Consider the following 14,450-nt stretch of genomic DNA (forward strand, 5'->3'; position numbering starts at 1 on the left):
TCTATCGACTATCATGTCTAATATTTTTCGTCCCATAGTTAATTGTCATAATATACTCCTAATCTTTATAAGGGTACACATGTAAGGTACTTACCTCTCTATTACACTTTTTTACTATGTTAAATATACGAAACAATCGATTATAATTGATCGATTTCTCTTTTAGAAAATGGAATTAGTTATTCTAGACACCTCGACAAAGTATACGAGCCTATTATTCCGGTGAATAGATTACTTTACAAATTCCATAGACACGAGGAAAATAAAAATTGATTGAGAGTGAAAGAATTGAACAAAAATTGACCAGACTTTATTATTACATTATATTCCGAATTTTCCAATGTTCCATATTTAGCTATATAATATATAATGTGACAATATATTTTATAAAAGTATGTTTGATATAATTTGTTGGGTTGTCTTTGTAGAATTGAACTTTCTGATGGCCAAAGCACGTGATAATTTGTCAGCATTGAATTATGAGTGAAAGTGATTTATTTTGAGTGAGATTTGGGATGGAAATAGGGGTTGAATGTAAATCTAATGGCCTAAATTTATGGGGACCATATTTTTAATTCATCATGAAAGTTAGAATTTGACTTCTCAAACTTATCGATCTCATGATATTACTTTCATATTTTCACACTTTTATTATTTGTGTTTATTTATAACTCCATGAGTTTTGTATTAATTTTCTAAATTAATCTTGGTTTTCTATTCTTTCATTATTACTTAATTTGAAAGTTAATCATATGTTACTTTTGTAAGTTAATTATTCTTATAGATTGATTAATATTGGTGTAAAAGTGTAAAACATACATACTTACACACAAATAAACCTACAATTTAGCCTATGAGATTTTGTTTGATTAGTCCATGATGAGCTTGATTGAAAACTTATATTAGAAGCTTAATTATTCTAGGTGAAATTTCCCCCACCCCAAAGGCTATCACTTTTTAAGATTAATATGCTTTTATTAGTTGTTTGTATGCACCACGTATAATTAATTAGCTAGCTAAATAATAATTACTCGTACTTCATATTATCATATGTATGGATGTCGCATGGTTATTAACAAAAAACAAATAAGGTTTGACTGGTTTATTGATTCAACTTAATTATTTACATATGTTCTAAAAAATATTATTTATTTACATATATTCTAAAAAAAAAAAGGCTACACATAAGTTCGATAAAATAAGAAAAAAAATGTAATTTAAAAATAATAAAGTTAGACAAATAAATCCAAGTATGTTTAATAATACTAGAAACAAAAAACAAAAAAAAATGTTTAAACCAAATGCATCCTTTAAGGAGTAAGCTAATTAAGAGTTTATTTATTTATTATTATTATAATTATTATTATTGTTATTATTATTATATTTCAAAAATTGACAAATTCATACAACCTACAAAAAATTATTGGGAAGCCGAGATACAATCTGGACCCCACTCCTCTAGATTTAGCAAATTCTATCTTAGTGAATATATGAGCTGCAGCACGTGCCTCAATGTCATGAGTTTTCGAGAACTTCTGGATTCGCTTAAGCAATGCAACAACCTCCTTTTATAACTTCCCAAGAGAAGAGAAAGAGACAGGAAGGAAGTCATATCCAATTGCTCGACAACTGGATTTGTACTTGATCCGCTTTCGATTGGCTGCATCAGTCACTACCCGTCCAGGAACAAAGTCAGATAGCCCAAACTGTGTCAAAGGAGAGAAGACCTTGTCTATATTTGCTTGGGGGTAAATGATTCTTTGTTCTTTTTTAACTTCTTTCTATAATTTCAAACATTAACCTATATAGTTAGTTTGACTGATATATGAGAGGTTTTGATTTAGTGAGATTGCTTCTCTTTACCCCACATACTCACACCCAAATCTTTTTTAAAATTAGAATATCCTATATACTTCATAGTTAAAATAAAATGTAAATTTAATCAAGGTTGATGAGACAAGGGATAATCAATATATACTCCCTCCGTGTTTTTTTTAAGTGTTACACTTATCAAATTCAGTCGTTTTTTTAATAAGTGTTACACTTTCTTTTTTGGCAAAAAGTTACATTAAAATATTCAGAGCTTTTTCAGTGTAGCAGGCCACATGGTGCGGCAAGGGTTACTTGTTTCTGGAGTTACTTGTAGCCTTATAGGTGTTACTTGTATTCTGGGGTTACTTGTATTTTGGGTTACTTGTATGGATTACTTGTAGAGGGTTAAGTAACACCTACAAGTGACCCTAGACCAAACCTCGTACCAAACCAGTAACACCCTACCAGTAACCCCTAACTAAAATCACTAACACCCATACAAGTAATCCCATAATACAAGTAACACCTACAAGTAACCCCTAACAAAAACCAGTAATACTCATACAAGTAACCCTATAATACAAGTAACACCTACAAGTAACCCCTGTCAAAACCAGTAATATCCATACAAGTAACCCCATAATACAAGTAATACCTACAAGTAAACCCTGACAAAACCAGTAACACCATACAAGTAACCCCTGCCGCACCATGTGGCCAGCCGTATACAAAAATTTGTGTAAAATATTACATCTCTCTCCACTCATGGTCCCCACCTAAACCCACTACTACTTTTTTAATTATATCTATCCTCTCACATTTATTACTTTTCAATAAATTATTAATCCCACTATCTTTCTTTTTCAATTTTTTAATACTTCAACTACCCCACTTATCTTTTATTTTATTTAAATCAATTAAATTGCCTAAAAATATGTGCCGGTCAAAGTGTAACACTTAAAAAATACGGAGCGAGTATATTTTTTGGTGTAGTAACTTAGTACAAAAGACATATAAAGAGAAATATACAAATCAAAGAAGTATCTTTAAATTTGAATACATCTTAAACTGAAAAGTCAAACCAACCCGACAGTCTTCTGCCATCTAATTTGTTTCTCGATAAAAATCATTGAATTCAACCTATCAATAGCGATCAAACAACGGATGTCATTTCCTTGATAAAAAAAATAAAATTCCAAATAGTTTAGTAGCAGCCTTTGAGAAATGCTTCATCTTCAATTTGAAAGGAATCACAATTATTCACATAATAAAGACCAACATATAATTAAACCCTATCCAAGCAGTACAACTGCTGGATTGGGCTTTATCTTTTCAACTGGACTGGGCCTAATACAACATTTCGGCCCAAAACAAAACAAAAGATCTCTGTAATTCTATATTCATGTTTCTCTTTCCTCCCTTTAATTCGCAAACAATCAAATTTTCCCCAAATATTGGAAAATGGGTCGACCTTCATCCGTAATCGAAATCCCAGAGCCCCGAAACCACCGTAATTCGCCGGATTCCGGCGATTCCAGAGACCGTTACCGTCGCCGGAGAAGTCGCAGCCCTGTTAACCGGCGAAGTCGAAGTCCTGTACCACGGAGAAGCAGAAGCCCTGTTTTCCGGCGAAGTCGTAGTCCTGTTTACCGGAGAAACCGCAGTCCTGTTCGCCGGAGAAGTCGGAGTCCTGTGCTCCGGCGAAGCCCGGAGTATCGGGAGTATAGGAGGGAGGATTACAGGAGAGAGAGTAATGGTAGGGTTCCGGGAGAGGAATCGGATGAGGAATTGCGAGGGTTGAGTAAGGAGGAGTATCGGAGGTTGAAGAGGCAGAAATTGAGGAAATCGCTGAGGAATTTTTTCTGGAAGGTTACGCCTAGTCCTCCTCCCAATGAAAACGATGATCGCGAGGAGGAGCTTGAAGAGGAGAGAGAAAATGGTGGTGTTGATGGTGCTGGTGATGGTTTGAGGAGAGGGAAGAGGAATTCTAGGTCCGCAAGTTCGGGTTCGGGTTCCGAATCGAGTTCTGAATCGGAGGAATCTGATAGGGAGAGGAGGAGGAAGAGAGGGAAAAGGGTGAGTAAAGGGAAGAGGAAGAGTTCGAGCTCGAGTTCGAGGCGAAAGAGGAGTAGGAAATCTGATGATTCTGATAGTGATTCTGGTGAGGATGAGAGTGAGGATGATTATTCAAGCAGTGAAGATGAGGGGAGGAAGAGAAGAAGCCGGAAATCGAAGTCGAAATCGAGGAGTAGTAGGAGGAAGAGGGGAAGGAGTAGCAAGAGGAGGAGGAGAGACAGTGATTCTGAGAGTGAGAGTGAGAGTGAAAGTGAGACTGGAGGGGAGGAGAGTGATGGAGGGAAGGCGAAATCGAAGAGGGGTAGCAAGAAGAAGAGGGGCAGTAAGAAGAAGAGTGATGAGGGTAGTGGCAGTAGTGAATCAGAGAAAGAGGAGAAGATTGGATTGGATGAATCAAATTTGAATGAATCAAATCCTGAGGCATTGATGTTGAAAGAGATGTTGGAGTCGAAGAAGGCGGCGGCTTTGATTAATGAGCCACCGGTTGGGCCACAGCCATTGCCGAAAGCTGAAGGGCATATTAGTTATGGAGGTGCACTTAGGCCTGGTGAAGGTGATGCCATTGCACAGTATGTTCAACAAGGGAAGCGTATCCCACGGCGTGGAGAAGTGGGGCTTTCGGCTGATGAGATATCGAAATTTGAGACACTTGGGTATGTGATGAGTGGTAGTAGACATCAAAGGATGAATGCCATTCGTATTAGGAAAGAAAACCAGGTTTATAGTGCTGAGGATAAGAGGGCTTTGGCTATGTTTAACTATGAAGAGAAGGCTAAACGTGAGTCTAAGGTTATGACTGATTTGAAGAGGCTTGTACAACGTACCATTGGTGAAGAAGTTGATCCTAACCATGATCCCTTTGGTCCCAAGGATGGCGAAGATGCTGAACCGTAGTCTATGTGCTGTATGTTCCCTTGACTTCCATTGAAAGATTAGATTAAACTGTTGGTGATTTGCTTACTTGTAATTTGCATTCTGTTGTTACTTAGACCTTGATATTGGGTTCTATTTGTTCTTGATTTTGTTGTTGATTTTTAATCTGTAGTTGATTATGTACTTGTATGATGTGTTATTATGTTGGTTGCTAGTGGCATTAAAATTTTACAGGACGTTAAATTCATTAGATTTGCAGAATGTTCAGGTTTTGTTTAGCTTCTTTTGCTGGTTTCGCAAGTAGGGCATCAAATCTTGATAATTGAATAGGCTTGCTATCATGGAGTAATTCTATCGCGCTTCATCCTAGTCTTCTGAATTATGTGCTAAAGGAATTATTTTCAGCGCTGGTCTTCTCTGTATATCTGTCAATTTATTATGCCCTATGGCTAATATAGTTCTTTTTATCGTATACAGAATACATATTCTATCACTTGGTTGATAGCTTTCCGCTCTACTGGGTTATCTTCCTTATTTGTTTTACTATGAGGTCATTCTGATCTTTGACTTTATCAAATGGTGGAGGTTGCTGCTATCGTGGACCTTTATAATTGTGAAATTGTCATTATTTATGGTGGTGAGGGTCAAGGTCTTAGTGTGTTGATATGTAGTTATGGTTACTTATTGACTAGTTGAGTAGGGGAGGTGAGAATGTTATTTTTAAGAATGAGATGGTGAAATAATGGAACGTTTGCTAATCACCAAAACATTATTGGGGGATTAGAGATTGCACTGTCGATGGACAGCTGTAATATTTAAATAGAAAATCCTTAGAGAAATTAGAGGAAGATTAGAAATTTAGAACCAAAGATGGAAGACAAGATTTCATTGGGAGAGATTATTAATCGTTGGGACAAATCAATTTCTTTCCAATTTCTAGTGAAGACAAGTATTCATTGCGAGAGATTATTAATTATTTTAAATAAAAAGTTAAAGTGAACTTCTGTCTTTAACCATGTCAGGGCTTAGTTTGGATTTGATTAAGGTTCTTAGCCAGAGTTTTAGAGCATATTTGTGAATTATTCTGGAATGCCTGAAATTGAGGTGGATGATTTAATGAACACATTCGCCCAGGTTTTTTTGTTTATGATATAGAGATCTACTTCTTTTAATGATTAACCAGCTCTAGATTTACAAAGTATGGAGAGACTCTAAATCATTAATGTGTTTACTGGATAACACGGCCCCAAAAAAACCAAAACCATACCCCTTTAAACACTAAGTCCTCAAATTCCCAAAAATACTTTTGTGATCTATTTAGGAGAGCCTAAGAAGCTATTGTGTTCCTTACTAAAGCTCTAGCCCCTCCCCACCTCTTTTGTGATTGCTACTGGAGCAAATAGCACTTGTTTGCATCTCTTGCATATGACTCAATTGACCTACTGTGGCAACTTGTTATGCTTCTGTACCTTAAAGGTGTGCACTTTGCTGTCGGAGATTTTTCTTGAATTATTGTCCCTCCTATTATGTGTTGCTCATTCTGCGTCAACTTTCAAAATTGGTAGAAGACATGTGATAGCTTAATCTCTTTATTAATGTCAACACTTTACTGTAGCAAATTGTGATTTGTGAGCACAAGTTTGAAGTTTGTAAAGTTTGGACATGTATATTTTAGGAATCTAGTAGGGTGGGGTTAGAGTGTGAGAGAAAGTTAATGGTGGGGTCCACATCATAGGGGTTGAGTCTATCCATTTTTAGTGGAGGAATATCTGTAGACATCCTGAAAAGGAATACAAGAAGATTGTATGTGGACGCCTGGACGGGGAGGGAGTATTATTAGGCTGATGTGGGCTTTATGTGTTTCAATGGTTGTGTATGACAGCTACTTGTGTTACAGAAGTTTTCTGATCTATATGTAACTCTTTATTCCTTTCTCGGTTTCTCCTGTGGAACAGGGTTTCATAGTAATAGGTGTGTGACCATGTGATGCAATTTTGCAAGATAAATTATTTCAAATTTCTGAGAGATAGACCTCTTTTTTTTTTTTTTTTTTTTTCCCTTTCTTTTTTCCCGTTATGGCTAAATTCAAGTGGCATCAGAAGTTTGACTCTAGTAATTTCTGTTGTCATGGAAATATCATGAAATCATCCACAGACAATATATGAAGCAACTTAGCTGGAGATATAGTCTCAGTCTATAATTTTGTCTTATTAACTTCAATGTAATAGTTCTGTCGTGTTCTATTGTTAAGTAGGCATCCTTGTAGCAAAGACGGTGATTTGATGATCAACCTGTCTGATGTTGGTTATAGATGGAAATTGGATTCCTAAGCATGTAGAACTCATCTTTTTGCACCGATCTCATGCTGATTTGAATGTCACTGGTCCATCTAATCTATTCTACTGAACCCGAACTTTGCAAAGTCAATTTTATGATACAAGTGCTCCAATTTTTTTTGTTGATGTATCTCAAAATCCTAAAAAGTTTCATCGTCTAGTTTTTTTATATAAATTTTCTAACTAATTAATGATGTGTAAGTTCTAGCATCATTTTTTTTTTGTTTTCAGTTGTCTGTGATTGCTATTGTACAGAAAGTGTGTGCTCACCTTCTTGCATGTTATTAACCGACCTGGGGCTTTAATATGTTCTGCTTGTAATGTCTGAAATGCTTGCTCTTAGCTATCAGTTGCCAGTTGGAGTTTTTTTTGTCCTCGGTATTTGTTGAACGCTCTGTTTCAATCATTGATGTCTGCTATATTATTTCAGACTTGATGGTGGTACTTCACTGTAGCAAGTTTTGAATGCTAGCTTGAAGCTGCAGGAATGGCTGATAAGGTGGGCTGTAAGGGTTCTACTGCTTGTGCAAAAGCAAATTTTGTATGGATCAAAGTTTTCTGATCTACTGTGAAATTCTTAATTCCCAAGAAGTGGTTTTCATAGGCAGCAGTGGTCGTATCAAAATATAAGTGATTCCAGTTATTCAATATACTAGTAGATTGCATAATGGAAATCTCTTACCTGAAAGGAAGCTTTTTGGCCTGCATCAGAAGCTTGGATCTGCAGAATATATTTGGGCATTGAAGTGCCAGGAAAATTTCTATGATGACTTATGAGGTGACTACGTTAAGAGAGATAGTCTCAGTCCAAATGATGAAGACTAGTGTCAACTTTTAATTTAACAGTTGCGATAATGTTTGGTTGAAATGTCATTAAGGATGTATCTTTGCTGCAAAGATGACGATTCATACTTTGATGTCAGATGAATTACTCTGTAGCTTCCTGTCTTGTGTATGTAAATTTTTTGGAGTATCTTTGTGTTCCAACATGCCTTTCATATTAGTTAGTTACAACTTTACAAGTATATTTTGAGGTTAGACATTTTTAAGTTAAATGGAAAAGAATATTGGCGATACACAGCTGGTAAATGAATGCAGCAATGCTGCTCTATGTGACCAGAATGATTCTTCCTGCTGCTACCTCTTCTTATGGTTCATTGGTTCGAGTAGTTAGTTGAAATTCCCCCCTGCTGGTTCATATTCAAGGTGAGTTGCTTGTTGGGCAGGGCCGGTCACCAGAAGCGAGGGGGGTGTGCTGAAGGTGGCAATGAGCTTGACCAACTACCACCTAATATGTAGCTCTTGGGAGACCTACTAAGGTTTTCATCCAATTTCTTGTTCAATTTAATTTTTATTATCTATTAAGACTATTAGAGGGTTAGATTAAGGAAATTAGGAACTGAACTGAACTGGTCGGAGCTGAATTGAACTGAACTGAAATTAAGCTGAACAAAATAGGCCCTAAACCGTCATATTACAAATCTATATTTATAGTAAAACATTCAATATTAAATTAGCAAATCTAATTATCAAATTCAATTACTAGTATAAGACCGAAACCTCCAAAATTTCTCAAAAATTGTGGATATTAGCCTTCAATTTTGGATTTTTTGACTTTTTTTTTCGCCCGGAATTAAAAATTGTCGAAATGTTTACCAAGGTCCCTACTACCCTCCGAGAGTCCAATTGGCTGGGTGGAACCATCCAATTTGTCTTTAAACAACCAATTTACCGGTTTACAACTTGCACCGATTTCATTAACTCAAGCTTAGCACGAACATTTATGACAACATATAATGATCATATATGAATCCAAACGGCATTATATGACCCTGGGATGTAGCCCCTAAAATCTCAATGCTTTTCGACACCAGGCTCCGAAACATAATAAATTTCTCAAAAAGCGTAGATATATTAGCCTTCAATTTTAGAATTTTTTGACTTTTTACCCCGGATATAAAAATTGCCGAAACGTTTACCGTGGTCCCAATAACCTCTGGTAGTCCAATTGGGTGGGTGGAACCTCCAATTTGCCTCTAAACGACCAATTTACCGGCTTACAACTTGCACCGATTTCATTAACTCAAGTCTACCACGAACATTTATGACAACAAATAATGATCATAAATGGTTCCAAACGACATTATATGACCCCGAGATATAATCCCTAAAATCTCAAGTATTTTCGACACTGGATTCCGAAACATCCAAAATTTCTCAAAAAACGTGGATATTAGTCTTTAATTTTGGAATTTTTTTGGCTTTTTTCGCCCGTAAATAAAAATTGCCAAAATGTTTACCATGGTCCCTAATAACTTCCGAGACTCCAATTGGATGGGTGGAACCATCTAATTTGCCTTTAAATGGTCAATTTACCGGTTTAAAACTTGCACTGATTTCATTAACTCAAGCATACCACGAACATTTATGACAAGATATAATGATCATATATGGTTCCAAACGGCATTATATGACCCCAAGATGTATCCCCTAAAATTTCAAGCATTTTCGACACCGGGCCTCGAAACCTCCAAAATTTCTCAAAAATCATGGATATTAGACTTAAATTTTGGAATTTTTTTTACTTCTTTTTCACCTGTAAATTAAAATTTCCAAAATGTTTACCGTGGTCCCTAATATCCTCCGAGAGTCCAATTAATGGGTGAAACCATCCAATTTGCCTTTAAATGGTGAATTTACCGGTTTACAACTTGCACCAATTTCATTAACTCAAGCCTGCCACGAACATTTATGACAACATATAATGATCATTTATGGTTTAAAACAGTATTATATGACCCCGAGATGCATCCCCTAAAATCTCAAATCTTTTCGACACCGGGCCATGAAACTTCAAAAAATTTCAAAAAAAACGTGGATATTAACCTTCAATTTTGCAATTTTTTGATTTTTTTTCGCCCGAACATAAAAATTGCCGAAATGTTACCATGGTTGCTAATACCCTCCGGTAGTCCAATTAGGTGGGTGGAACCATCCAATTTTCATTTAAACAACCAATTTAGCGGTTTACAATTGGCACTTATTTCATTAACTCAAGCCTACCAAGAACATTTTATAACAACATATAATGGTCATTTATGGTTTCAAACATCATTATATAAACTCGAGATGTATCTAATAAAATCTCATTTCTTATCGACACCTAGCCCCGAAACCTTCGAAATTTCCCAAAAACACGTGGATATTAGCTTTCAATTAAGGAATTTTTTGACTTTTTTTTCGCCATAAAATAAAAATTGCCGAAATGTTTACCGTGGTCATTAATACCCTCTGAGGGTCCAATTGGGTGGGTGGAACCATCCAATTTGACTTTAAAACTATTTTACCACTTTACAACTTGCACCGATTTCATTAACTAAAGCCTACAACGAACATTTATGACAACAAATAATTATCACATATGGTTCCAAACGACATTATATGACCCGAGATGTATTCCCTAGAATTTCGAGACTTTTAGACACCGGGCCCCGAAAACTCCAAAATTTCTCAAAAAGCGTGGATATTAACCTTTAATTTTTGAATTTTTTGACTTTTTTCGCCCGTAAATAAAAATTGCCGAAATGTTTACCATGGTCCCTAATACCCTCCGGGAGTCCAATTGTGTGGGTGGAACCATTTAGTGTGCCTTTAAACGACCTGTTTACCGGTTTACAACTTGCAACGATTTCATTAACTCAAGCTTACTACGAACATTTATGACAAATATAATGATCATATATGGTTTCAAACGATATTATAAGACCTGGAGATGTAATCCTAAAATTTCAAGGCTTTTAGACACCGGGCCTCGAAATCTCCAAAATTTCTCAACAACCATGGATCTTAGACTTTAATTTTGGAATTTTATGACTTTTTTTGCCCGCAAATATAAATTGCCGAAATTTTTACCATGGTCCCTAATACCCTTTAAATTGGATGGGTGGAACCATCCAATTTGCCTTTAAACGGCCAATTTACCGGTTAACAACATGCACCGATTTCATTAAATCAAGCCTACCACGAACATTTATGACAACATATAATGATTATGTACAGTTCCAAACGACATTATATGAATGACAGAGTAAAGTCGTATCACCTAATCAAAATTAATTCCTAAATTCTCTAACTGATGTAGATAGGGAAGTAGGGTCAAATCCACAGAGAAACGAGTCTTTCTATTCCTAATTAATCAATATAATCTAGATTATAAAGTAACCAAAATATAATAATCAGAGGAAACTAAACTACGAAGATTAAGAATAAGGAGAAACAATGAATAATCTTTGGTTCTGTCGAATCTCGAATCAATATTGTCAAACTCATACATAAAAGATCTGCGCAAATCTAGTCACAGAGCATTAAATCAATCAATAAGAAATTAATCTAGCATTGACAATTAACAACAATAAATTACCCCTTCATATTATTTATGGATCCCCACAAACCCTAGAAATAGAACTACTCACACATAATAAAAACTAAACTAATCAAAGTAATAAAACAAGACATGATCAAAGGAATAAAATAAATAACTAAGATTAAGAGAAGGGAAATCGTTACCAAAGAAATCTGGAATTAAGAATAAAGTTAAGAACAAAGTATAAGAGAGAGAAAACTAATCTAAAAGCTAAGTAGAGAGAGAAAATCTAAGAAAGAATTAAGAAAAAGTAAAGAGAAGATCCTAAACTCGCTTTACAGAAAAGTATTTATACTAAGCGAGAATCCTAAACTAAAACAAGCTTAAACGATGCTAATTAACTCCTAATAATAACATGCGCCCGTTCGGGCGCGCCTTTTCTCCATCAGGTACATTTCTCGCACCCGGCCGGGCGCGCCTCGGGGCGCCAGCCTCTTTGGACGGGCGGCACTCTTGGCCCACTATTTGGACTTCGATTGGGCTCCAATTCTTCGGTCCAATCTGGGTTTCCTCTTCGGGTCTTGAATACTCGGTCCAAATGTTCCAGTATCACATATACCGAGCCCTTATTCACCGGTATATGTGATATATCCCCTAAAATATTAATACTTTTCTATACCGGGCCCCGAAACCTCCAAAATTTCTCAAAAACCGTGAATATTAGACTTTAATTTTTGAAATTATTGACTTTTTTCGCACGAAAATAAAAATTGCTGAAATGTTTAACATGGTCCCTAATACATTCGGTAGTCCAATTGGGTGGGTGGAACCATTTAATTTGCCATTAAACGACCTATTTACCGGTTTACAATTTGCACCGTTTTCATTAATTCAAGCCTACCACGAACATTTCTGAAATCAATTTATGATCATATATTGTTCCAAACGGCATTAAATGACCTCGAGATGTATCCCCTAGAATTTCAAGACTTTTCAACGCCGGCCTCGAATCCCCTAAAATTTCTCAAAAAGCGTGGATATTAGCCTTCAATTTTGGAATTTTTTGACTTTTTTTCACCTGGAAATAAAAATTGTCGAAATTTTTACCATGGTTCCTAATACTGCTCGGGAGTCCCATTGGGTGGGTGGAACCATCCAATTTGCCTTTAAACGACCAATTTACCGGTTTACAATTTACACCAATTTTATTTACTTAAGCCTGCCACGAACATTTATGACAACAAATAAGAACCATTTATTGTTCCAAACAACATTATATGACCCCGAGATGTATCCCCTAAAATTTCAAGACTTTTCGACACCGACCCCCAAAACCTCCAAAATTTCTCTAAAAGCGTGGATATTAGTCTTCAATTTTGGAATTTTTTGACTTTTTTTCGCTTGGAAATAAATATTGCCGAAATGTTTACCATGGTCCCTAATACACTTTGGGAGTCCAATTGGGTTAATGAAACCAAACAATTCGCCTTTAAACGACCAATTTAAACCGGTTTACAACTTGCACAGATTTCATTAACTTAAGCCTACTACGAACATTTCTCACAACATATAATGATCATATATGGTTCCAAATGGCATTATATGACCCCGAGATGTATCCCCTAAAATTTCAAGACTTTTCGATACCGGCCCCCGAAATCTCCAAAATTTCTCAAAAAGCGTGGATATTAGCCTTTAATTTTTGAAATTATTGACTTTTTTTCGCCCGGAAATAAAAATTGCCGCAACGTTTACCATGATCCCTAATACCCTTCGGGAGTCCAATTGGGTGGGTGGAACCATCCAATTTGCCATTAAACGACCTATTTACCGGTTTACAACTTGCACCGTTTTCATTAACTCAAGCCTACCACGAATATTTATGAAAACAATTAATGATCATATATGGTTCCAAAGGCATTAAATGACCCCGAGATGTATCCCCTAAAATTTCAAGACTTTTCAACGCCGGGCCCCGAATCCCCTAAAATTTCTCAAAAACGTGGATATTAGCCTTCAAATTTGAAATTTTTTGACTTTTTTTTCGCCCGAAAATAAAATTGCCGAAATGTTTACCATGGTCCCTAATACCGTTCGGGAGTTCCATTGGGTGGGTGAATCCATCCAATTTTCCTTTTAACGGCCAATTTACCGGTTTACAACTTACACCGATTTCATTAACTCAAGCCTACCACGAACATTTATGACAACAAATAATGATCATATATGGTTCCAAACATCATTATATGATCCCGAGATGTATCCTTTAAAATTTCAAGACTTTTTGACACCGGGCCCCGAAACCTCCAAAATTTCTCAAAAAGTGTGAATATTAGTCTTCAATTTTGGAATTTTTTGACTTTTTTTTCGCCCGGAAATAAAAATTGCCGAAATGTTTACCATGCTTCCTAATACCGTTCGGGAGTCCTATTGGGTGGGTGAAACCATCCAATTTGCCTTTAAACAACCAATTTACCGGTTTACAACTTACACCGATTTTATTTACTCAAGCCTACCACGAACATTTATGACAACAAATAATGATCATATATGGTTCCAAACAGCATTATTTGACCCCGAGATGTATCCCTTAAAATTTCAAGACTTTTCGACACCGGCCCCCGAAACCTCCAAAATTTCTCAAAAAGCGTGGATATTATTAGTCTTCAATTTCGGAATTTTTCGACTTTTTTTTGCCCGGAAATAAATATTGCCGAAATATTTACCATGGTCTCTTATACCCTCTGTGAGTCCAATTGGGTTGGTGGAACCATCCAATTCTCCTTTAAACGGTCAATTTAATTACCGGTTTACAACTTGCACGGATTTCATTAACTCAAGCCTACTACGAATACTTATGACAATATAAAATGATCATATATGGTTCCAACCGACATTATATGACCCCGAGATATATCCCCTAAAATTTCAAGACTTTTCGACACCGGCCCTCGAAACCTCCAAAATTTCTCAAAAAGAGTGGATATTAG

At 36.0% G+C, this 14,450-nt stretch overlaps 1 protein-coding gene across 1 annotated transcript; it reads left to right on the plus strand.

The window, feature by feature from the left end:
* Positions 1–3,094: 3,094 nt before the first annotated feature.
* Positions 3,095–8,081, plus strand: LOC110681952 (NF-kappa-B-activating protein-like). Its single transcript, XM_021858138.1, has 2 exons — positions 3,095–4,792; positions 7,528–8,081. The coding sequence occupies exon 1, from the start codon at positions 3,274–3,276 to the stop codon at positions 4,780–4,782; it is 1,509 nt and encodes a 502-aa protein (XP_021713830.1). The 5' UTR covers positions 3,095–3,273; the 3' UTR covers positions 4,783–4,792; positions 7,528–8,081.
* The last annotated feature ends 6,369 nt before the right edge of the window (positions 8,082–14,450 follow it).

Source organism: Chenopodium quinoa, unplaced genomic scaffold (assembly GCF_001683475.1).
Source record: "Chenopodium quinoa cultivar QQ74 unplaced genomic scaffold, ASM168347v1, whole genome shotgun sequence".
NCBI lineage: Eukaryota > Viridiplantae > Streptophyta > Magnoliopsida > Caryophyllales > Amaranthaceae > Chenopodium > Chenopodium quinoa.

Coding starts and splice junctions, on each gene's coding strand:
- LOC110681952 (XM_021858138.1), top strand. CDS start 3,274: ATGGGTCGACCTTCATCCGTAATCGAAATCCCAGAGCCCCGAAACCAC.